Source organism: Podarcis bocagei (assembly GCF_964188305.1).
Source record: "Podarcis bocagei genome assembly, chromosome: 10".
In the NCBI taxonomy this organism is placed as follows: Eukaryota; Metazoa; Chordata; class Lepidosauria; order Squamata; family Lacertidae; genus Podarcis; species Podarcis bocagei.
Genome location: NC_138135.1, coordinates 32356400 through 32382440, shown reverse-complemented (window position 1 = coordinate 32382440; position 26041 = coordinate 32356400). Strand labels below are relative to the sequence as shown.

Genomic DNA, 26041 nt, shown 5'->3' with positions numbered 1-26041 from the left:
GTGACAACTAACCCTGACAGCATGTAGCCAATCTACTGGTCCTGCAGACATCCCTGAGAGGAGTAGAGGACCCGCACAAGCTGAAGGTTCTTGGATGTGTTGACTGAGTGGCCAGAACAAGTTTTGTGATCAGACTTGACTGCCTTCTGAGCAGGACGAAGCACACCACCACATTCATCAAAAGCCCAATTAAGAACTGGGGGGGGGGGATGTAATGTATTTTAGTGGGGAATTTCAGGGCAAAACGCCTCTGAAGAATCGTGCAGAAATGAAAATGAATCCAAGCAGGTCAGACACTTTCAAAAGCTTGTTAGTTTCCCTAACAACCTAGCACAAGCCCGTTACTATCTATGGCTATGATATGGTCATTAGTGCCTCCACGAACAAGTCTTTATGTTTGGTTTCTCCTAGTCTCCGCTTCCTGGTGCCAAGAGAATGCTGCAGATATTACAGTGCTAGCTATGAGATATGAGCTTGAGGACAGATTAGCCTCTGTGGGCATGTTCATCATGCACACACATATTCTGTAGAGTTTACAGCTAGACACACTACTCACAAAGACCAATGTTATGGCCAGAAGTCTCAGCAGTTCTGCCCAAAATCTTAGAGAGGTGCAGGCAGTGTGGAACTACAGCCACAGCCTTTGCCTACTAGAGCCACCATCTCATTTCCCAATCTCTCTTTCTTCACACAGACATACTCTCTCAGGATTTTCTCTGCAAACATGCTTGAAAATGTTCAGATTCTCAAGATGCCAAACAGTATCAGATCCTTGTGCAGAAAATGTATGGGTGCCCACCATATCCCGCACCCCATGTTGGGTTTCCTAAGAAATGAGATTTAGAGACTCTCTGCTAAGCTCCTTACATGCCATTTTAATTTGTTCCTTACACAGTTTTACTGCCAGCTGCATATTCAACATGGCAAAAGACATTAGGACAGCTTGTTTCTTACTTGCATAGCATTTATGAACTGCTAAGCATTGGACGCGGGTGGCACTGTGGGTTAAACCACAGAGCCTAGGGCTTGCCGATCAGAAGGTCAGCGATTTGAATCCTCGCAACAGGGTGAGCTCCCGTTGCTCGGTCCCTGCTCCTGCCAACCTAGCAGTTCAAAAGTGCGTCAAAATGCAAGTAGATAAATAGGTACCGCTCCGGTGGGAAGGTAAATGATGTTTCTGTGCGCTGCTCTGGTTTCGCCAGAAGCGGCTTAGTCATGCTGGCTACATGAACCGGAAGCTGTATGCGAGCTCCCTCGGCCAGTAAAGTGAGATGAGCACCACAACCACAGAGCCGTCTGCGACCGGACGTAACGGTCAGGGGTCTCTTTACCTTTGCACATTGGTTCCATTTCAAAGTATATGTAACTTTTAAGCCAGTGAAAGGTGTTGCACAGCAATCCTTAGGTGAATGCCTGATCTGGAAGGGGATGATCTGAACTTTAAGCCAAGGGACAGTCCTATACAGTGGAACCTAGGTTCCTGAACCCCTCCGTTGTCCTATGTTTCGGTTCTTGAAAGCCGAAAACCCGGAAGTAAATGCTTCCGTTTTCAAACATTTTTTGGAACAAGAATGTGTGACGCAGTTTCCACTGAGTGCAAGAAGCTCTTGCAACCAATGGGAAGGCGTGCCTCAGTTTTTGAATGTTTTGGAAGCCGAACAGGCTTCGGGAATGGAATTCCATTTGAGAACCGAGGTGCCACTGTATATGGAGAAGTGCAACTGCACTGGTCTCCGTGCCATACTTTCCGACTGCAAAATTGATCAATAGTGCCTGCCCTTCATGTCTCTTCCTGTGACCAGGAACAAAAGGATCAAGGAGAGACAAGCCAAATGCTTAAGAAGCCAGGAGGAAAAAGGTAAGACAACAAAGTTCACATTTTTCTTTATTAGTCACACAGTTCAACACATAAAAGCGCTCTGAAGAGTACGCTGGACCCACATGGTCTTTTCTTGGCCAGTCATAGAGAAAGACACAACAGAAATAAAAAACCAAGGGGAAAGTATATATGTCATAAATTTTAAGCTCTTCTGTAGCTTCTCTCCTTGCCAGTTGGCACAATCTACGTAAGAGTTAAGCTGAAACCAACACCCCTTTATTACCAAAAGATCACTCTTGCTAATCAGGACAAAATGCCATTCCATTGCATGAAAAAATATCAGAATGATACAGGATTGGAATAATTCCTCAGAAAACAAACAAGCATTCTCTCCCCGCCCCTCTTCCTTTGGTGTCGGGAGATTCATGTGGGCGAGTGAGGGGGGTGCGGACACTGGTCAAGGCGCATAATAGGCTCTCTGTCCTCAGAAGCAGCATTTCAAAAGGAATAAAAGTAAATGTGTAGGTGTAATGAAAGTGCGGTGTAGGAATCGAGAGCTTTAATGCTTAAACTGGCTGTTTGATCTTTAACCTCAGTAAATCTATGGGCCTCATTCCATGGATAATCATTCCCCCACCCCAAGATGTTTGCTCTTTTCCAAATCTAACACCTTCTTAAATACTATATAAGGCTTAAGTTTTAGAAAACTTCATGCAGCAAAGCACCTATGCAAGATAGTGTAAAAGGCAGGCTGTGAGATCCTTAAAACCAGTGGGGATTGGGAATGTAAACCGGGGTAATCCCTCCCCAGTGTCAAGTCCCATATTGCTGGTCCATAATGACTTGATCCTGATGAGATGATAGAGACAAAAACTGATTCTCCTGGATGTCCTTCCGATACCCTTTATTGGTCTCAGTCTCTCAGAGGCTGATCGTTCTGGCTTCACCCAGCTCCCATTCACCCTGATTCCTTTCTTGTCTAATAAGAGCCATGCCTAGTAGTAGGGAAGGGGCATGTTGTAAGACCCGCCTACTAACAGCAAGGTAAGTTAAGAGAAAGAAGGATGGAGACCAAACTTATCCACTTCCATTCTTCTCACACACTGGAAAGCAGGAATGGGGACAAGTTTTTGGACTTAGCTGATGCACAAGGAGGTCAGGCTGACTGCAAGAACCATTTCTGACATTTTAGTTAATGAAAGGGTGTGTTTGTGTGTGTCCTGCACATTCAGTCACAATCTCTCTGCACAGAGAGCCACCATGGGATGAGGTTCAAGGGTGTTCTCCCAGGTAGTTGTCTCTTTCCTGCCACTTCCAGGGATGGGAAGTAAGATTTGGGGAAGAGACAAGGAAGGAGGAAAGGGTTTTCTGAAAGAGGGATTGTGCAAAAGCACTTTCGGCACAAGGCCCGCCCCCCAACTGCCCACATCCAGAACAGAATCTTGATTCCCCAACTGGGCTTATACAGACAAAAAAAGTCAATGTGGACAAGTTGCCTAGAGAAATAGAATTTATCAGTCTCTGAAGGGATTTCCCACTCCATCAAGTCCATGAGCTCAGGCATCATCAATGAGCTTCTCGCCATTCTCTTCCTCCTTCCTGTTGCACTCGCGGCTTCCACAACCTTCCTCTTCGTCCTCATCCTCTGCACCGTCTGTGAAGACATCCTTCTGGCCATAGCTCAGCGTGGTGCGTGCCAGGTCCACTTCGATGGGAAATACGTCGGCATCCCGCAGCACTGCGTAGCAGTCGTCATAGTACTTGGAAAGGGTTGAGACAAAGCGCTGGAGCTGGAACACAATGTCTTGCACTGCAAGAGAGGACAGACAGCGGTTAAGGGGTGGTGCAGCACGTGTGTAGGAAGCCGGCACCCAACTTACAGATTCCTCACAGTTACTGCAACCCATGTTTTTAGTAGCCTGGCTTATGAGTTCAAATGCTACTTACTGTTTAAAGTAAAAGGCCTAAATGCCAAAGATTGTGGAACCAAGAGCAAGCCCTTGGAAATAGGCTTTTTGGAACTCAATGGATATGACTTCCTGGTCTAATATATACAGCACTGCAAAGTGAAGGATCCAGAATGGATCAATTCAACCAAGCAGAGTCAGCAGTTGTTTATAGACAAAAGGAAGGTAAGCTGACATACATGGGAGAGATCTCAAGGTGCAGGGGTCTCAAAAGGAAGCAGCTCCACCACCAAGCTATTTCTTATTATACCTGACCCTATTGTGTTGTTATGGGATACAACCAGGGCTTTTTTTCCACCCAGAACTAAGTTCCGGCACGTCTCAAGGGGCCACCATTGGCAATCTAATAGAACAAGGGAGGCATTCTGCCACCTCTTTTTCTAGAAAAATAAGCACTGGATACAACATTTTGAAAAGGTGCTCCTGTGTGCATCTCCACCCACCCTTCCTCCTAAACAAGGACACAGTTGTTCATGCTGCTCAACACTCCTTAAGCTCTAAGGTCACTTTTTCAAAAAAAAAAAGAAAAGTTTTTTTTTAAAAAAAATCACACATCACAGTGTTCTATGCTTTCAGCTTCACCTCAGAGAGCTCCCCCAGAACAAAGACACCTCTCCAATTCAACCTCCCTCCACACTGTATGTCTGATGTCCTAAAGTTACTCTGAAATATCCCTCTGCTTTTCTAGTTCCAGCGACATTAACGTTCTTATCCCACTACAGCAAAGGCAGGCAAATAAGTTTCTATCTGTCACACACACACAGAGATCTGGAAAAGTCACAACAAGAGTGATAGAAATGTCCAGAATCTGGGTGTGTTTCCGGTGAAGACCAACATGGCTCTCTACATCTTGGCTCAGGTGCTGGCTCATAAAACATCTGGATCTTGGTTTGCCAGTTACCCATCGCTGCACTGGAGCAATGGCACATTTGGCTGAGCAGCTGGTGTACTTCAAGACGGGGTGGGGAAAAACACAGCCAGCCTTAGGTAAAAAGTAGTAGCATGCTTGATGGCAGGTGAACATTATTGGCTCCAGGGCAGGGGTGGGGAGCCTGCAGCCCTCCAGATGTTGTTGGAGTCTCCCATCAGCCCCAGCCAGCATGGCTAATGGTCAGGGATGAAGGGAGTTGGGAGACATCAGTGTCTCTACAAACTAGTCTTTGGAAAAGGCAACCCCACTCACCATGTTTCTGGTCTAGCAGCTCCATCTTTTCTAGCACATCCTTCCGCATCTTGGCAAAGCGCGTCCGTGCCTCCTGGCGGCAACGCAGGATTAAGCGGTATTCGTAATTCCCAGTACTGACTCGGTAGAGAGGCTCTCCCAGCGCCTGCCCAAAATACGACATCAATGTAGCAACCAACCACAAATCGTGCAATGCCTTCATGTATGGCTAAATGCTTCCCTAATGTGCCCGGCCAAACTTAAGCTTCTCACTTGATCATGCTGCAACCCTGGCTGGCCAACAGCCAAACATTAAAAGCTATACATTCTGTTAGCTGCTTGCTTGGCAAGGTACAAATGACCACAGTGCTTGAAGTAAGTTCTAATCTTAGTTCATAAACTGACTTTCCCTCAGCCACAATTTAGAGTGGGGGGGAACTGTCATAAATGGTGTCAATCTGCACATCAATGCAAGATTCAGAAGAACGCCACTTTGGTGAGCATGAGCATAGTACACTCACCCCTGCATTTAAGTCTGTGGAAGCAGGCAAGCAGGCAATAGGAGCGCCCACAAGCAAAGATGGGACTATGATGGGATGTAACCACTGTGCATGCTAGTGCTCAGTACTTACAATGCAGCTGTATTCCTCATCATCCATCTCCTTCACCTTGAGACAGTAAGACTGAAAGGGAATAAGAAATAACCAATGTTACAAACTACTCCTACCATCCATCCAGACAGATTGGGATGTGCTTTTAAGTGGGGATGGACAGAACTGTCACTTCTAATTTCTCCAAGTTCCACATTTCTTCCAATGGTGGCTGTGCACACACCATGCATTGAAAGCACCCAACAAATCTTACCCCACATAGAACTACAGTTCCCAGTATCCTTAATGAACTACAGTTCCCAGGACATAGGAAGGGGAAACAGGCACATGCTAGCGTGGGAACTTATTCTAGGGAGACCACAGTCAATAAACAAAAAGAAAAACAGTGAATGGACGCATGTGTCAAAAAGTAACAGTGTGCTGCGTCCTCAATGGTCAGGCTTGGCAATGAGGAGAAATCACACACTAAGACCAGAGAGATGTAAACCCTGAAAAAGAAAGGAGGTGGTATTTCACAACATCTCTTCTTTCCTGGTTGCCCAAGCCGAGGGAATGAAAATAAATTAAACAGAAGTAAGATTTGCGCCTGAATACAAGAAAACATGTCCTATTCAAAGCTAGTTCTTAGGTCTCAACATTCATGCTGTGATGGAATTGCTGCCAGGAAGATATACCCGCTGCAGCTGTGTGTCAGGGAACTGCCATCAGTGCCGGAGGGAGAGAGCAAGCTCCAGAGGGATCCCAGAGAGCGTCCCGGGATTGGGAGAAGCAGCCCATCTTCTGGGGAAGGGAATCAGCGTAGCTCCAGTGGAGAAGGGGGGCAGATGGGGGAATCAGCGAGGCGGTCACATGACTCTTTGCCGGGGACCAGCGGGGAGAGGATGGGTCCTCCGCTGCCTACGCCCTCCTTGCGCAGAAGGCTTCCGCGCAGGGAGACTAGGTGGAGACTAGGCGTCAAAGAGCTTCTTTGCTGGAAGAAGTTTAAGAAACGCCCACTGACGGATTCTGCCAGCGATTGAGACAGCCACGGGTGAGTGGCTATCCGGACAGGAAAGGTTCACTCAGGCAACCCGGCCAGGTGTTGGCACAGGCTTACGCATGAGCAACCCCTAGAACCACTACACTCTGGAATGGTACATATTTGTATGGTGCTACTGGTTTGCACTGGGGCCTTGTCCTATCCCCTTGGGTCTTCTTCTAGCTCTTGTTTTTATTTTAAAACAGGAAAATGAGCAGACCTGAAAGAAACAGCACCCTGTCTAGCTACCAACAGCATGCTGTGAATGCTACTACAATCCAATCACACAAGCTGTGTTCTGTTTTCTGGTGCTGCCAGTTTCCCTTGGCTTGATATATCTGACCTGGGAGTGCAAGGCAAAGCCATCGGTAGGTCTCTTGCATGAAATGTCTACTTGTTCTGAATGTTTCCGTGACTTACCATTTAGGAAGCCTGAGTGAGCAAACAGATCCTTCTGTAATTGCTCCTCCTTGTTCACTACTGCCAGAACACCTGGGACCCACTAGTGTCAGTATTTCAGGCTATGCCGACCACCCTCTTGAGCATTCTTAACAACAACAAATGAACAGCTTACCAAATACTCAAACTTGACATCCAGATACTTCTTGATAGTTAGCCTTGTGTCAGGAATGGCCTTGTTCAGGTAAGTGTTCAGGTCAGTCAGCATCTGTAAGGAAAGGCTGAACGGTGAAAAATGTAGGACCAAACAGAGCAGAAAAGGTTCTTCTGCATGCAACAAGCCTAGTAATCTCAAGAAGTGGATGTGATCTGTGAATGTCAACCCTTCCGTCAGCTCTCAGCATAGTTAAAACACTTGATGCACAACGGAGTCTCCCTCTCACTTAAGAGGACCTGATAGGACATTTGTGGCACATCTATTAGCCAGTCTGAGGGAGGCTCTGCTCACCACTCCTGTTATTGGTCCGATACAAAGCCACGTAGAATTAGCACCCTTCTGCCACTTCCACCTACTCCCGTCTTAGTTCAAGGCATTCCAGGTCTATGAGCCCCCCTTCCCCCACCACTACCCCATATCTGGCTTCCTCTGTTTTAATGGACCTTGATGTGTCCCTGCCTAGCTGGGAGAGGTGATGTGGAGAGAGCAGACAAGCAGAGCTAGATGAAAAGCCCCACGTAACAGTGAGTAAAGAGCTGTACTACAACTGGCCTAATGCCATCCTTTGTCATCCAACACTGTTACCCCTTTTATTGAGCCTTATCTGCCTCACCTCACTTTTGCCCTCCAAAGGAGACTGCAAATCATTTATTCTTATTCTTATTTTTAATTGAATTTATATACCGCCCTATACCTGGGGGTCTCAGGGTGGTTCGCAGTGTTGCCTTAGTCTCTGTGAAATACCCCAGACATTCCCTGGAAGGTGATGAACTCCCCCTTCACTGGAGGTTTTTAAGCAGAGGTTGTATGGCCATCTGCCACAAATGCTTTAGCTAAGATTCCTGCATTGAAGGGATTGGACTGGATGAACCCTACAAACTTCTACAATTCTATGTTTCTTTACCGGCTTGATAGTTTTTAGAAGGCGGATTCCAAACTTCTCAATGCTGCGATGGGCATCTGCAAATTTCACAAAGGCTTCGCTTGCAGCTGGTTGAGGCTCCCGTACACCAATGACCGAGAAAACATCACCAAATGCTGGGCAAAAATAGCAAAACATGTATTTGGCTTGTTGTTGGCTTCTGGACTATTTCCTCATTTCAGTTCATGATCATTACCGTAGTATAAACACCATGCTTTTACTACTTCAAATATCACCACAGCCCTGCCAGCAAGGTCAGAAGACACTGCCCCACCTACCTACCCTTGATGGAGGTCCATACTGCTCTGAGATTAGACTTGGCTGCAACCCAACAGGTATCCTCCAAGCCCACCATTTTCAGTCATTTGCTTCATGATGCTCCCTGCTCTCCAGTGAAATTGGCAAGGCTTTCCTCCAAGCAGTTTATGAAAAACCCCTGATCTAGTGAGTTGTGGGGGGTAGTCAAGGTCTAGGTGGTGTAGGTTTTGGTGTGAGGTGGGTTTTTTTGCTGGGGGAGGGTTGTAGACAGGGTGGTGAGCAGCACAAGCAGGGGTGGAGCCTCGAATGCATATGTCCACAGGTGACACAAACAGTTCATATTGGTTGAAATAAGATTCTAAGCCCATCTTTTGGAATGGCACGTCTATTGATTTGAGCACCTGATACAGGTGCACTTTAAACTGCTTTTCTGCAGGCCAATAGCAGAAGAGAAGCTCAAAAGGATTTTTTTTACCTGTCAGCACACACACTTGAGAGAAGCAAATCCCAAACTTTACAAACTACTGGCACTAAGATCCGTAGTTCTCATAATTGTCTTGGATGACAATTATAGCATTTTCAAGATCTAAGATGAGAGATTTCCTGCCCAGAGAAGCATGTGCCATGATTTGGCCACAACCTGAAAGTCTTCTGGTCCATGTTTACCTCTGTGAGTTTGAGAAAGTTCAAAGAAAGCTCTGAGGAGACTCTTTGTGTGTTCCGTCATGCCTAGACAGAGTTAGAGAAAAAAACAAAACATTCACTATGGACATGGAGTGGGATATAATTACTTTTTAATTCAGGACATTAGCACCAAAGCAGGCATTTGGGAAAAGAAAACAAAGACCAAGTGTGGTTGGGGGGATCTCCACTGACGTCACCTTTCGTACCATGAGAAAAATGTAGCCTATGCTGGTTCTTGTCAGTGAGACTGCCTGCAGGAAAGACTGTGTGGCAAGAGCAGTACTGACCTGGATGTCATTAACTGCTCTGCTCCTGGGTTGGTTTGTGTGTGTGCGTGCACGCAGGGACATGCAAGTGATTCTTGGAAGGATTTACTCTCTGCCCTACCAGCAACACCAAGGCAAAAAAACCTGTGGTAACCCAAAGGTTATTGACCATCTTGTATAGGATAAGGTTGCCTGTTGGTTTGTTCTAGGGTGAAAAATTTACCTGTCCCCACTGAAAAAAACTCTGCAAGCCCTCTTAAAGATTTAAATGGTGGAAAAACAGGATATAAATCTAATAAAGAAAATAAATCTTGTCTCTTATCTACTATGCATATATCAGGGGTAGCCTCCTGGGCTGAAACCTTAAAAGCTTATAGGCCATGAGGGTGAGATATGTTTCTCAAAGCATTCAATCCTTCAATAAATGATCAACATAAGCCCCAAGACACAAACCCCTTTCTACGTTTCACAATAAGGAAGGAAAATGTCTGTTTACCTTTGTATAGCTCTGCGGTCCTCTCCAGCTCTTCCAGTCTTTTTACTAACCCATCTACCAAAAAGAGAGAGAGAGAGAGAGAGAGAGAACCAGGGAAAAGGGTAGGAATCCATTATTACAATGAGAGTTTGATGCCATAAGAGCTGAAATCCTCTAGTTAGGGTTCCCATTGTCAGAGCTTTCACAAATGCGCATTCATGATACAGATTTACGAAACAGGCATCAAGTCACATACAAACAAATGTGGAAGTGCGGGTATATATGCTGTATATGTATTCATGTCACCTAGAAAAGAGAATGAAGAATGACAAAGCAGTGAAGTCCAGAGAGCAAACTACCAAAAGTCTGAGCAGTGGCGAGGCAAGTGAGAAAGAGGAAGATAAAAGTTGTCAGAAAGACTTTAGTGCAGGAAAAGACTGCCTAGAGCTGAAGGAGAGGGTCCCGAAATCACACATCTTTTCCCAAATTCAGGAGAAAGAATACTGTATTTGGATTCTCCAGTTCATCAAATTTCTGCCAACTTTCACTGTCAGCCTGTGATATAGCACAATGAAATGTTAGAGTACTTCACACATATTATCTCATTAATCTTTACAGCAATCCTGTAGGTAAGGGGAAGTATTATTACGCCTACACTGCAGATGAGGGGCTAAGGCTAAGACAGAGTAGGCTGCCGATGGAGGCGAGATTTGAACCGAGGACTTTCTGGTTCACATTATTATCTCATTATTTAGCCCAGCTCTCAATGCCACAAAAATATGAACCAATGCAGAAGGCCACTTTCAGGACAACACACACTTTGTAAGTGTGTGAGAATGCGAACATGGTCCTTGGCATCGCTTGGAATAGTCACAGAGGCCAAGTGTGAATGTCCTCCTTGAATGCTGCTTACCGTTGCAGAGGATGGCTCGGCTCAGTCCCAGGGCATCTGCTGTCCCTGAGCTCATGTTCTCTACCAGGCGGTGCTTCACTTTCTTCAGCACTATATTCCAGGAAAGAAACACACTCTGTGAACAGAATCATTTCTCTATGCCGATAGCACAGCAATTATACTATTATATCTAGGCAGACAGAAGAAGCCCAATGAAGAGGAAATCATAACTGGGCTAATTATAAAAGAAATGCCACAGAAAAGCCAGTCCTGTTTACTACATCAGCATTACCAGGGAGACTGAGAGGTCGGCACGACATACCAATATCTAATGTCTTTCCCTGCTTCGGATCAGCCTGGAGTTTGTTGTAATGGATCGTCACTTCTCCCTGGAATAGGAAAAGCCAGAGCTATTGTTCTGCAATTGAGAGGAAGGGAGACGGCTTCCACTAAAAGGCAACAATAGACACTTTGCATTCCAGAAACCCCTTCCTACCTCTCACCTTCACCACCTGTATCATTTTGGCCACTTCAACTTTGGTTTTCCCTTTGACTGACTTCCCATTCACACCTGTGATTTCATCACCAGCTGCCAAAGTTCCATCCTGAGCTGCAGCACTGTTATCAAATACCTGAAGAGGAAGACACAGTGAAGGTGAAAGCAGGAAAAAGGCAAAGACGGGAGTAAGGAACCAGAATGGCAGCACATCTGTTTTCATGCCCCTTTGCTCATATTATTTATAAAAAGTCTTTAAACCTCAGAGTTTTCACTCACATTAATTTCATGAATGTTGTTGTTGCACACACTATCATGATCAAATGGGTCCTGTCCCCCCGACTTACAGAAACACCATTATCACAGGAGGGATACCTCTGAATCTGCATTTCTCTATGGTGAAAAACTATTATTGGAGACCAATAAAAAACATATTCATGATCCCATCTATTCACATATTTGCTGGATCACCCAAATTAAACAGCCTAATATCAAATTAAAAATGGCTGTTCTTCACATTTGTGTTGGTCAAAAATTCAAATTTGTTAGATATTGGGAAAATGTCCTTAGTGTCACTTGTGACACATCCCTTGCAGGTGAAAAATGCTGAATATGTTCACAGCTCTCACTGGACCATGAGATTTCCCCTTAGGATTTCTTTTTAGGTCACACACATGAAATTCAGTAAACTTAATAATATAATTCTTTACAAGTCTATGAAGTATTTTAAAGAGGAAAAGAGCAAATAACAAGGGACCAACAGACCAATACAGTTAACTTGCCAAATCTGCCACTCAAGTTGCTCTGTGACAGACAGAAAGGCATTGGGAGACAATGTTTTTGCATTTATGTGTAAGGCTGTTGCTGGCGGAAGTCCAATGAAACTGAGAATTACACTATGCTCAAAACTGTGTGGTCCAATCTCACCCTCAGTGCAATCCTAACTGTCCTTCTTTTCCCTAGGATAAAACACTCCTCTCCTAAAAACACCAACCTGAACTATATAGAGGCAGGGACAGTACTGAGCTCCTCCCCCGATGCTGATACCAATCAGATTTTGAGAGTCCTTTTTCAAGACCACTGTCCCAGGCACAGTGGGAATCCCCCTAGAATAAAACAGAGGTACAGAAATTTGCATAAAAGTGGATGCCACCATCAACGTGTCATCTCTGCTTTTGGAATATATTGTAGAATATATTGGGACAGCAATGATCACATAAGAAACATAACACACATGAAACACAGTAATTATATTATCAGAGAAAGGAAAATCGTATTATGTGTTTACATACATAAGAGTAATAACAATACCTTCTGCTTCTAGTACATGTATTCCTTTCCAGATACAAACCCTCATTCCTGTTCCCTAATAAAATTAAAATCATAGTATCCAACCCAAGTAGGAAATATGTCCTTATGAACTGAATTAAGCCCCCAAACCAAGTCATATGCAAATTAGCTCTAAATTCAACCCTCTAAGGATATTCAGGGTTATTTTTTAGGGTGCTCATTCCACTTTTTTCCAACCCAAATTCTGTGGGTGCAGTCCAAAAAGTTGACAGTACTAATTCCTTACCTGAACAGCTCATTTTTCCTGGAAAAAAACATATATACATACAAACCTACTGAGGAAAAAGAAAAGGAAAAGAAAAAAGAAGACACTTACAGCTTGTCCTCTTCAATGTCATAGTCCAAGTCTGCAAACATGGTTCCAAATTATTGATGGTTTCTTGTGGGAGACTCTGACTGCTCCAAACTACCTGGAAAGGAGAGGGGAAAAACCCCACCATCACCTGACTTGCTACCTCTGGAAGCTCTCTGCCTTCAGTTTTAAACTGATTTGCTGCTGCTGTTTTAAAGTGAATTGTGACTTTGTGACATTATTCTGGTTGTATGTTGTTGTTTGTTCATTTTTGTTGGTTTTAATGCCTGTAAACCATCCAGATAACTTTGGCTGTAGGGCAGTCTAAAAACAGTATTAAATAAATTAATAAAGTGCTCCAGAGCACCTAAATCTCACTGCAGGCAAGTACCATGTCAGCGCCATGACATAAACTATGCTTCCCCATCCCGGTATTCAAAGCAACATCTAAATCAGCTCTGACTGGTTGGCAGTTCCTCTGAAATACACAGAATGGATGCCGTACAATAACAGAACAGACCATTTTCTTTGTTTTATCATTTCACGGCTCCCATAGTTTTTTAAGCACAGAATTCTATATTCATGTCCCAGCATGGATACTTTCTGTAGCTCAGGCATGACTGTATTGCTCTACCTTTTGGCCTGGTTCATACACCTAACAGAGAGAGAAGTCTGCTTTTGCTAGAGAAATTTAGTTTTTAATTATCTAGCATTGCGTGTGTGTGTGTGTGTGTGTGTGTGTGTGTGTGTGTAAAGCCTAGAAAATGAATTTTATTTAAACATCACATTCTTCCAAACATCACAATACTACCAACAGTAGTTAATAACAACAACAACAACAACAACAACAACAATAATAATAATAACAACAACAACAACAAAAACCAGCAGCAGCTACATGATGCCATCCCTATTTTTTCTTCACAACAGCCCTTACGGGGTAGGCTTGGGGGGGAACTGCGAGGCTCTCCTTCCCACAGGGACCGTCCGAGTTCCCCTTTACAACCCTTAAGAAGGAGCGGGATATTATTATTATTCTTGGGGGGGGGAGGGGGGTCTCCCTGCCTTTTCCCCTCACCGGAAGCGCCTGCCTTGAGCTCAGCATCCGCATCCACCTGCTGGCTTTCTCCTCGCCTCCTCTACCTGTCAAGCCCCAGAGGCTCCCCCTGGATTCTCCACGTCAGTGCCAAACCCCGCCGGAAGCCTCCGCCCACTTCGCTTGCATAGCCACGCCCCTCTCTTCGAGGTCCAAAGGCTGTCGAAGGAGGTTAGGAGGAAAGAAGGAACCCGAGCCCGCTCGTCTCTCGCGATAACAACACTTCGAACGCCGCGGATTGGCGTCAGAATGGGAGGGGGGAAGCAGTTGGTTGCCGCGGTAACAGAGGTAGAACGCGTCGACGTCGCAGCGAGAAGGGGATGTGGGCGGGGCCTAGCAGCTTCCCGTTCTAGGTGGGCGGGAACGGTGACGTGTGACGGGTCCGCTGCAAAACCGCAGAATTACGGTCTATTAGGCGATTTAATTCTGCGGCATGCATGAGGATCTGATTTTTTTATAACAGTGTTGCTGTGGAATTTTTATTTCTCATGGACCAGTGCAGCTGCCTACATTTGTGCGCGCGTGTGTGTGCAAATAGCCATCAATCGGTCGGTCACAACCTTTCATGAAACTGCGACATGTATTTTGTGTCGCCTTAAAAAAAAAAAAAAATGGCACGAGGTCCCTGGGACCCTCCATCAAATGCAAAGAAATGTGAGCCTCATTTGATGCATGGAAATGTGAACCTCATTTGGAATGTGGGATTAAAAAAAACAAGACCCAAATGGTTTACTAGAGTGAGTTGAGGCACAAACAGTTGATTTACTCATGCACTGATATGAAATAGTAAAGTCACCCAATTTAACCTCCCTGCTATGTAAACAATAAATAAGTTATATGGTCTTAACACAGTGTTGTCACTTAGCGTTCAGCCTCCGTGTACCCAGGCTTTCCTTTAGTCTTTCAGTCCAAGTCTTATCCAGAAGTTGGGGGGTCACTGGTTTGAGAACATAAGGAGAGTCTGCCTTCTCCCCCAGCATCCTGTTCTCACAGAGTGGCCAGGCCTGCACGCAGAACCTGAGTGCAAGAGCATTGGTGTCCCCTCCTGTTTCCAGCAACTGATATTCAGGAGCATGCCACCTCTGATAGTGGAGGTAGAACATAACCATTGTGACTAGTAGCCATTGATAGCTGTATCCTCCATGAATTTGTCTAATCCTCTTTTAAAGCCATCCAAGTTGGTGGCCATCACTGCCTTCTGTGGGAGTGAGTTCCATAGTTTTAATTTCACTGTCTGAACAAGTACAGTGGTACCTCGGGTTACATACGCTTCAGGTTACAGATGCTTCAGGTTACATACTCCGCTAACCCAGAAATAGTACCTCAGGTTAAGAACTTTGCTTCAGGATGAGAACAGAAATCGTGCTCTGGCGGCACAGCAGCAGCGTGAGGCCCCATTAGCTAAAGTGGTGCTTCAGGTTAAGAACAGTTTTAGGTTAAGAACAGACCTCCAGAACGAATTAAGTACTTAACCCGAGGTACCACTGTACTTTCTTTTATCTGTCCTGGATCTTCCAGCATTCACATTCATTGGATCAAGTTCTAGCGTTATGAGAGAGAGAAAAACTTATTTCCCTCCATCTTATTTCTCCATGTCATGTATAGTTTTATCCCCCTCTTACTCGCCTTTTCTCTAAACCAAAAGCTTGACCGTCAGAATGTTTAATAGCGTTTTTACCTCAGCAGAAGATTCCAAGAACTAAAAGAGGGCTTTGATTTAAAATAAAAAGAGAAAATCCAGAAGGAAGCCTATTGCTTCATGTGTCATTTCCCCCCCCCCCCAACCACTGTTAAATGTCTGAAGTACCAAGGTTCTTCCGACCTGACTTTTGACACAAAGAAGAGAGTTGCTCTTTTATCTGGAAATTTGTCTCTGTGGATCATGGCTTTGTTAACAATTGCTTCTCTTTCCCTCAGTGCATAAAAGTTTTGTGCGTGCAGTTAAGTGACATGAATGAACACGCAGATCAAAGCATCTGAAGGTGAAACCACCCATGTCGAAGGGACAGCATGACGTGTGTAGCTAAGAGCTGAAGCTGTGTGTGAGAGAGAGGGAGACAAGTGGTTTATTCTTCCAAGCAAACTGGCCTATGGTGACGGGTCTGTTACAAGCTCGGCCTGTATGAGGGAAGAATCATAGCTCAGTGGGACGGCATATGCAGAAGAAACCACATTTAATCCCAGGGATCTCCAGTACTAAAGGAGCAGGTGGTGTGATAGACCTTTGCTCAAGTTTCTGGAGAGCTACTCCCAATCACAGGAGGTGGGCAAATAGTTTAACTTGGTGCAAGGCAACTGTCTGTGTTCTTACGTCAGTAGAATGTTATAGAGAAACAATAATAATATTTTTTTTTGCTATACACTCAGACTACTAGGAACCGGCGAATCTCTCAGAGTTTCTGTTTCTCATTTTTCCAGCCTTAAAGTTCTTCACACTTTCACATCAGTTTGCATTTTTTAAAAGCTCTTATGAAAAGTCACCAACATTTCAGTGTGAATTTTTCCTAATCTGCACATTTTTTTGCAAAGCAATTTCCCCAATACAATACACAACAACCTAAGACAAGCCTGCATCTAGTCCAGCACCCTGTTTTCACAGTGGCTGACCAGATGCATCTGGGTGTTTCATTTCCCCAATGCTTTTTTAATGCACACTTTACTTAGTATAGGCTTCTTTTTTTGCACATCACCTTGCTGGAGAACTGCATGGCAAAATTTGAATAAATGTGAATTGTGAAGGATGGTTGCATCACAATTTGCATATTACTTCAGAAAGTTTGAATAAAGTTGATTCACCATTAACAGATCAAATTTCTGCCCCATTCCTAACCCTGACAAGCTTTGAAGGTTCATTTTGACCCTGAGAGAGATGCACATTGCCTTCCGGCACAGGAACAGGGTGTGCAGGTCTCCCATGTTCCCTCTTCCTCCACGACAACATCCCATCCAGAGTATAATCTTCACATCTTGCCAGCAGGGGAGATGCAAAAGGCTTCTGTTTCAGACAATGTTGCTGCGGGAGAACAGGAAGCGCACGGAACTTGCACATCTTGTTCCTGCACAACAAGGCGGCATCCGCCACTCTCTCAGGGTGAACTGAATGCCATATTTTTATCCGCTTCATTCTGACTGGCTCTCGGGAACTGACTGTTTTGTTAAGGAAAAGGCTTTTATTAATGCTGCACTGTTCTTACCATCCTTTATTTTAATAGATTTGTTTTTGTATCATTTAAAATCCATTATAATGTCATTGCTTTCTAACTCTTATCTTTTATATGTTGTTAGCTTTCCGTATTTTATCTGTGTTGTTTTAATTTTGTGTAAGCCGCCTTGAGTCCTGGTCTGTGGAAAAGATGGGACAGTGGAATTAATACTGTACTAATTAATACGGTGGTACCTCGGGTTACATATGCTTCAGGTTACATACGCTTCAGGTTAAGAAACTTTGCTTCAGGATGAGACCAGAAATTGTGTGGTGGCAGTGGTGCTTCAGGTTAAGAACAGATTCAGGTTAAGAACAGACCTCCAGAACGAAGTAAGTACTGTACGTAACCAGAGGTACCACTGTAATCATATCTTTGGACTGGGTTGCAGGGGTTTGGGAGCTTTCTTTTTTCAAAGAATACTTTCCATATTAACTCATCCACTGAGAAATCCCTTTCAATCAGCCACAGGTCCCCTTTGTGTTTTAGAGGACTCTGTTGCATGTTGCTACATAAGAGCCCTGCTGGATCAGGCAAAAGCTCCATCTTGTCCAGCATCGTGTTCTCAACCAGATGCCCATGAGAAGCCTGCAAGGCGGACCAGGGGTCATTAGCATTCTCCCCACTTGCGATTCCCGGCAACTGGTACTCAGAGGTTGCTGCCTCCAACAGTGGCAGCAGAACATAGACATTGACAGACAGCAGCAGCCCATGTGAATCTACCATGTGCTCTTGAACACAACGAGATTCCTGACATTTGCAAGGGAAGACTGAACAGGGTGGCAACTTGCCCAAGGTTAGTCACAGTCTCAATCCCTCAAACATTTCCAAACAAACCCCCATATTTCACCATTTGAAATCTGTGGTGCTGAGGGATATCTGTAATGGCTTGGGGCTGCAATCCTAAAACATGCTGACTAGGGAGTAAGGCTTCCTTCTGAGTTGCCATGCACAGGAAGGTTTTGCACTGGAAGGGACTTCTGTAGCTCCCAAAATCTAGTGCTGTAAATAAAAGAAGCAAGTCCTCTTATAATGCTATCAGATATGAATGCTTTTATGCATGCTTCACATTCCTCTGCCTGCCAGGGCTGCTCTCTTCATTCTGAGGCAGATCTAGGGATGCGTTCCTTTATATCTGTGCATCTGCTGCCTCCAGTTAGATAAATGGGCAAGTCATATGCACAAGAGGCCCATCTGCCCATTGACATTTGGGTAGGGCTGTAGATTGGGCAATGTTTCCCACCTCACCACCTCCTCTACCGTGGTACTATAAGGGGCACTATTTTATGTTTTCACTGCAAGATCTGTTGCAAGGAAACATGGGTAGAAAAATGAGAAAACAGACCCATGGTGTGACTTTGGGCCAGTCACTGTCTCACAGCCTAACCTACCTTTCAGAGTTGTTGTGAAGATAACATGGAGACAAGCTAGAAGTGTGGAGAGCACCTTGAGTTGGAGAAAAGGTGGGATGATATTGGCAATAGGTGTGAGTACAGTGGTACCTCGGGTTAAGTACTTAATTCATTCTGGAGGTCCGTTCTTAACCTGAAACTGTTGTTAACCTGAAGCACCACTTTAGCTAATGGGGCCTCCCGCTGCCGCCGTGCCACTTCCGTGCGATTTCTGTTCTCATCCTAAAGCAAAGTTATTAACCTGAAGCACTATTTCTGGGTTAGCGGAGTCTGTAACCTGAAGCGTATGTAACTCGAGGTACCACTGTATGGTGGCCCTAGACTGGAATGCTTCCAGAAAGGTGAAATGATAACAACCCCTGAGGACAGACAAAGTTGCAGGTGATTTTTTTTGCCCTCCAAACCCTCCTCCGCAAAGGAATCTTGTCTACAGAGTTCGCAGGACCGGCCCTCAAGTTCTTTCCCTGGTTGCTTTTTGAAATTCATTTGTAGCACAATTGCACCACCTTGTGGCTACACCTGTGCATGCCAGTTGGTATCTAAGCTTGCGTGTCGTTTGCATATTTTATTACAAGACGGAAAATCTGAAATGTAAACCGCACTTCATAGTGCATTACATTGTGCATAATAGGATTATTAGTTTGAAATAACATGATTCTTCTGTGCGTGATTCTGTCTGGCTCTCCAACACACTGGTTTCATTGATGAAATGTTGATGGCAGATAGAATCATAGAAATGTAGCGTTGGAATGCACCTCGAGGGTCATCTAGTCCAACCCCCTGCAGTGCCACCCAACCTCTGATTACAAACTTCCAAGGAAGGTGAGTCCACCACCTCCTGAGGGAATCCGTTCCCCTGTGGGACAGCAATTACTGTCAGAAAGTTCTTCCTAATGTTAGTCGGAATCTCCTTTCTTGTAACCTGAAGCCATTGGTTTGGATCCTACCCTGCAGAGCAGGAGAAAACAAGGTTGCTCCGTCTTCCATGTGACAGCCCTTGAGATATTTGAAGGTGGCTATCGTATCTCCTCTCAGTCTCCTCTTTTCCAGGCTAAACATACCCAACTCCCTCAACCATTCCTCATAAGGCTTGGTTTCCAGGCCCTTGATCATCTACTCTTTTGTTCAGGAGCTACTGATAACACTGGCTGCTTCCACATGATCTGTTTACTGAGCATTTGTTTGGAGGGAGGTTAGACAACAACAGCTCTTCATTGACTGTTCATCCCAATGTGTTTGCAGAGAGGCGAGATGCTGCTTCAGCAAAGCAAGTCTCAGCCAACACTTTCCAGTGCATCATCCTGTCACAACCAACCACAATCTTGGAGACACAGGTTCGTTGCACAAGACCACCAAATCAGCTATCATTCCACAACATGGATTTGCTAGTATGGGACTGAATCCCACCCCAAGATAGATACAATCTGGAAGCGTATCTCTGCTTATCCAGGCTTTCCATCAGCAGGATAGAAGACCAGACTTGGAATCTGCACTGAGCTATGCCCCCAGAAGCCCTGAGGGAATTTGTCAGGGGTGCTGTGGGTCAAAGTGCCCCTTGACAAGATTTGTGGGTTGGCAAAGCTGATGGGTGAGAAGCAAGGCCATCGTTTGCTCTCATTACTCATGGGGGTCTCGCCTACCCTCTCCATCAATGCATCACATTTTCACCTTTGGAATGTAAAAAGATTCTTGTTAAGAGCAGTTGTAATTCACAATGACACCCTCTTTTTTCTTACTAATGGGGGGGGGATGTGTCTGACGAAAAATGGATGAAGTGGTTTAGTCAAAGATTCCCCTCCAGAAGTAGAGACCCCTGCACTGAGCTAGCCCCTTCCCACTTCCCAACTCTATTTCTGGCTGAAAATGTTGAGTTTAAGTGGGATGACCCCGTGACCTGGCTGCCCTCAGGGGTCACTGATGAAAGCATATGGAAGCTTCACAGTCAGGTCCCTTGTGTGTGAGCCTTTTGTTCCAGAAGCTCGGGTGCTCAGGGCTTGGGGACAGTGCTCAATTGTTTTGAGGCATTGCTCTACCCATCATAGATTTCCCTCGGTGGCCCCACACCCACTGGTCTTGCGTAGGAAGGAGGCAACTTTTTTATTTCTTTTACCCTTGGTTAGAAGGAAACTCTCTCTTCTCTGTCTGCGTAATTTCAAAACCCTTTATCAAAGTATGATGTGTGGTAGGAGCTAGCCAACCCCACAAGAAAGTGCCCAGAAGCCAACTCCTCTCCATCTTTCTGTTCAAGATGGTTGCCATTTTGTACACCCTTCTAGGCTCCTGAATGAGAACACCTCACATGGCTTCCCTCCATCTAACTCCCAAGAAGAGAGGAGAAAATATGAGAACCTGCCTTTTACTGAGTCATGCCATCCAGCCAGCAGGGCCAATGGAAGCTGGAATCCAACAACATCTGGAGACACCACATAAGCTACTCTTTGATCTCCCAATGCTGTTGGACCCTAGCTGCCTTCATCCTTGATCACTGGCCATGCTGGGCTTGATGGCGGCTGGAGTCCAACAAAATCTGGAGACCACCATGTTGGCCACCGATGATCATGACTGACTGGCAGCAGCGCTCCAGAGTTTTAGGTAAAAAGGTCAAGGTCAAGGACCCCTGGACAGTTATGTCCAGTCAAAGGCGACTATGGGGTTGCGGCGCTCATCTCGCTTTCAGGCCGAGGGAGTTTGTCCACAGACAGCTTTCTGGGTCATGTGGCCAGCATGGCTAAACCGCTTCTGGTGCAACCGAACACCATGACAGAAACCAGAGTGCATGGAAACGCTGTTTATCTTCCCGCTGCAGTGGTACAGTGGTACCTCGCAAGACGAATGCCTCGCAAGACAAAAAACTCGCTAGACGAAAGGTTTTTCCGTTTTCGATTTGCCTCGCAAGACGAATTTCCCTATGGGCTTGTTTCGCAAGACGAAAATGTCTCGCGACTTTGTTTCCTTTGTCTAAAAACAAAGACATGTTTTGTTTATAAAGTTAATTTATTTTCCCTTCAATTTTTGAACTGCTCTTTACAGTATGTGTGACTTTAAAGAGCAGTTAATAAACTGTTGTTGTACCAAATTTGGCTTTGTTTGGACTTTTTTTGACCATAGGAACGCATTAACTGATTTTCAATGCATTCCTATGGGATTTCATGATTCGCAAGACGAAAAATTCGCTAGACGACAAAACTTGCGGAACGAATTAATTTCGTCTTGCGGGGCACCACTGTACCTATTTATCTACTTGCACTGGGGTGCTTATGAACTGCTAGGTTGGCAGGTGCTGGGACAGAGCAACAGGAGCTCACCCCGTCGTGGGGATTCGAACCACCGACCTTCTGATCAGCAAGCCCAAGAGGCTCAGTGGTTTAGACCACAGCGCCACCTGCATACCCCTTCTCCAGAGTTTTAGGCAGGCCTTCACTGGGGATTGAACTTGGAACCTTTTGCATGTAAAGCCACTGAGCTACAGCCCTCCGTGAAAATGCCCTGCCCTCTTTTTGTGGCGTAAGATTAGGAACAAACAAAGCTAGCATTGGCTCTCCAAGATTTCAGATGGGGTTCTTTCCCACCCCTACCTGCAGATGTTGGAGGATTGAACCTGGGACCTTCTGCGTGCAAAGCAACTGCTCTACCACTGAGTTATGGCTCCTCTCCAGGCAAAGTTCTCTCTGTTTCTTCAGTGAGTTCCGAAGGGGTGAAATGCCTAGGAATACCTGTGCCTTTGTGGTGAAGGTGGAGGAGGCTAGGTTCACTCTGGAAGGAGTGAGAAGGATAAGTGCAGACACTCAGAACCTAAAAGCAAATAGCCAAATAGGCTTAAAATAATTTAATGGTTTACAGGCATACATTGACTCCTTTTTATTGTGAAAAAGTGGCATATATAGAAACATGATGATGCTGGAGATGGTTAATGACCTTCCTGAAAGTAGTCAGAACTTGCCTTAAGAAGACTTTGGGGCTGAAGATTGTTTTATTGTATTCTATGTAAAGACCTGAACTGTCGTAGTTGGAGTTTCCTTGCTGTGCTTTTTATTTTAAACCATTGTATTTGCTCCTTTAAATTGCTTTGCTTTTATTTGTTTTATTTTTATTTTTGTATAGTCTGTCTTGAAAAATAAAAAGTACAAAATTACAAGTGCACAGAGTAAGATAAGACACAAAAAGAAGAAACAAGAAACAGTAGCCATGTAGAAAACAAAACAGAAAAAGGTATTATGTACATTACCAAAAAAGGGGGAAAATTTGTTATTGTAGTTAACCAGACCTTTTAAATTTATTTTTATTTTGCTGTTAGCTACTTTCAGATTGTTTGGGTAAGGAAAGTTGAGGTAAATAGTAAGTTAGACTCTCTTTTTTCAGGTGTTTGCCAATCACCCATTTGTGGTTATGGGACAGGACAGAGAAGGTGGGAGCAGACTATCAATTCAATAAAATAATCCCTGCACAACTTTTCCCCTGTGCATCTCCACAGTAGAAGAGATAAATTCAAGGAAGGGACCTAGAACTTTCCCAAGGAGACAGCTCCCTTCCCCCCTCAGTGGTTTTAGTCTTGTGTCAAAGGAAAGATGGAAGGCAGCATTACTCCCACATTTCCCTAACCCTAATTTCCCCTAATTTTCAGTTCCAGGAATGGAGAATCTGTGGCCCTCCCGAAGTTGCTGGACTACAACTCCCATCAGCCCCAGCCAGCAATCAGGGATGATGGGAGCTATAGTCCAGAAACATATGGAGGGCCACAGGTTAGCCACCTTAGATTTAAAGTATGGGTTGTTCAAACAAACCCATATGAAGCCACAGTTTAATCACCCGGGCTTGTTCACAAACCATAGTTAAACTAACTACAGTTCCTCAAGTTCAGACTTATTGAAGAATTCTGGTTAATGCAAAAGCAGATGCTTCTGATCTTGTTGCGGCCATGCCAAAGAAGAAAATGGCAGGGGACGTTATCAGCTGGAGTATATAATATACTGCTGCTTGTGTACAGTATATAATGCTAAACCATAGCTTAGTATTACGTCTGATATGGGCCACTGCAGATCTACGGTATCTATCTGTTAGTGCTGTACTGAATGCTACTCTTCCATTCTTTTTAACCATTCTCTGTCAATTAAATTAACCAAAGAGAGAGAAAATTCCAATGAAATTCTCATGGGTGACGTGTGATTTGTCTGTGCAATGTGCTTACCTTGTTTTCAATGTGACCAAGGAGTGGTCCTCAGCGTTTTTTCTTGCATTCAGCGTACCATATCTCTGGTGGTCTGTATCCTGCAGCTTTCCAGGATGCCCATACTTGATGAAATTTCAATGACATCCTTAAGTGGCTTTCCTGTAAGCATGGGAGGTTGTGGAGGCTGCTTACTGCTGGCCTGACACCTGTTTGTTGCCACTTAGGGGGGGGGGGAGTTAAGTCATTTTGCTTTTAAAGAAACCAGTGTAGATTTTTTTTTTTAATGTAAAATGAAGAATGTTAAAAAATAGATCAGGGAGCACATCAATCTCAGGCACTCCTTGACTTCCCACCCTTAAATTTAAGCCCAGGGAAGATGTCCTTCCATAAGCTTTTTCATATCAAGAAGCAGGGCAGGTAGGGAGGCTGCAGAATGCTGGGGGAATTGAGTAATGGGGAGAAAAATGTACACCCTCTCTTCAGCCACCACACAAATATTTGGTAAATTTAAACCTGCACCCACCATAATTACAAAGAAATAATAAAGTGTTCAGTGTATGGGGGATAAAAGCAGGGGTCTGTTTTGCAAGGGAACAAAACTTTTGAGAAGTTGGAGGGCAACCAGAGATGGGCGAATTTGTCAATTTCAGTTTCTCTCAGTTTCTTATTTTTTCAAATTTTAAGTTGAGGTCTCCATATTACCACATGAGTTTGCCATTAAAAAAAAGTCATGAAAATTGTCAGCATATTTGAGTGAATTTCTTCTACTTTACAAATCTTTATATGCACTATTGCCTAATGGGCACATTTGTGCAAAGCCATTTCCCTTAATATAATGCACCTTTATATGTTATTTTCACTAATATAAGCACTGAATATGCACACTCTAGTATATGCATTTTTGCACAAACTTCTAGGCTGGAGAACGGTGCTGCAAAATTCAGAGAAGTGAAGATGTTCACGTATTGTTTTGGAAAGTCTGAGTGAGGTAAGTTCATTTCCAGTGTGAACTGAATAGAATTCCTTCCTCCAATCCCTAAGCACAAACTAATGTCCATTCTGTAGAGTCGGGACTAAGGAAAATATACATCAGGGATGGGCAACCTGTAGACTCCTACTCCCATCAGCCCCAGCCAGCATGGTTAATCCTCAAGGATGATGGGAATTGTAGTCCAGCACCATATGCAGCTTCTCTACTCTGATATAGGAGCTTTGACTGAACCATCACATCCTGGAGTCCTGGGAAAGCCTGCCAGAGGGCATCATGACTACTAAGAACTTGCAGTGGGGGGTTCCTCAAAAGTCAGGTAGCTGAAAGAACAAGGCCACGGCAGCGTGCTTTGTGGATCTGGTTGTGCGGGAGGCCTGTAGTCTCTCCGTTGGAAGCCTTTCACTTCCTCTTATGCTTAGAGCTCTTTGTTTCTTCCAGGGCTCTCCATCTTCATTAAATGGAAACAGTGTAAACCAAGTCTCCTGCCCCCACATCCTCCTGCAGCGGGGGTGTCACTGCACCGAGGATATGGATATAAAGAGCAAAGGGTCAGAGCTTAATTGCTGTATTGTGCTCTGAGCTGAATGATGGGAGCACATTGTCCGGAGGTCACCTAATCGTCACTGCACCACTTGGGGAGAGGGCTGTGGGGAAATGCATCCCCTGAATGTAGCCCAGTTAGGGAAAAGGGGGAAGAGGAGAGACTTCAGAGGATTCAGCCTTTGATGTGGTTATAATTTCTAGCTGCCTCAGATGTTCCTCATAGTGGCACATGGTGCATAAGACCCAGGCCCCATATGCACTGTGCATTCTGCCACTTTAAATTGCCATGCCCCCCCTAAAGAATCCTGGCTAGTGTAGTTTATTAAGGTTGCAGAGAGTAGATGCCTTCCCCCCCATGGAGCTACAATTCCCAGAGTTCTCTGGAAAAAGAGGGATTGATTGTTCAACCAATCTGGGAATGGTAGCTCTGTGAAGGGATTAACAACTCTCAGCGCACTTAAACTACACTTCCCAGGGTTCTTCGGGGGGAAGCCATAACTGTATAAATTGGTAGGATACTGCTTTAAATATATGGTGCAGGTGGGGTTCCAGTAAGACTAGATTTTTTTCTTTTTTTCTTTTTGTATATAATTTTTATTAAATTTTCTGTTTTACAATTTAAAATTCTCATTTTTACATCCTTAAGATATCAATGACTTCCCTTCTCTTTCCATGGTTCATTTTACATATCATAAATCCCTGCCTCTTTTACAAAAACTATACCATTCAGTAGTCCATTATTGCATCAATCAAAATTTATTTACACTGTTGAATTTATCTTAAGGCTGCCAGCATTTTCAG

The 26041-nt window shown here is 44.5% G+C and overlaps 1 protein-coding gene across 3 annotated transcripts; it reads right to left on the bottom strand.

Annotated features, from left to right (window-relative positions):
- Positions 1 to 1872: 1872 nt before the first annotated feature.
- PICK1 (protein interacting with PRKCA 1) lies at positions 1873 to 14148 on the bottom strand. Of its 3 annotated transcripts, none has more exons than XM_081211919.1 (13): positions 13907 to 14148; positions 12853 to 12946; positions 12181 to 12292; positions 11194 to 11322; positions 11013 to 11079; positions 10712 to 10801; positions 9820 to 9873; positions 9040 to 9102; positions 8098 to 8231; positions 7152 to 7244; positions 5581 to 5631; positions 4970 to 5114; positions 1873 to 3629 (listed from the first exon to the last, which is right to left on the bottom strand). In XM_081211919.1, the coding sequence occupies exons 2-13, from the start codon at positions 12891 to 12893 to the stop codon at positions 3376 to 3378; spliced, it is 1233 nt and encodes a 410-aa protein (XP_081068045.1). In that variant the 5' UTR covers positions 12894 to 12946; positions 13907 to 14148; the 3' UTR covers positions 1873 to 3375. The 3 variants fall into 3 exon arrangements, with proteins under 3 accessions (XP_081068045.1, XP_081068046.1, XP_081068047.1); XM_081211920.1 differs by having other exon boundaries at positions 12853 to 12942; XM_081211921.1 differs by having other exon boundaries at positions 13972 to 14147.
- Positions 14149 to 26041: the final 11893 nt, after the last annotated feature.

Coding starts and splice junctions, on each gene's coding strand:
- PICK1 (XM_081211919.1), bottom strand. CDS start 12,893: ATGTTTGCAGACTTGGACTATGACATTGAAGAGGACAAGCT. Junction 12,293..12,852: donor GACATTGAAGAGGACAAGCT/GTAAGTGTCTTC, acceptor GTTTTATTCTAG/GGGGATTCCCACTGTGCCTG. Junction 5,115..5,580: donor ATGAGGAATACAGCTGCATT/GTAAGTACTGAG, acceptor TATTTTGGGCAG/GCGCTGGGAGAGCCTCTCTA.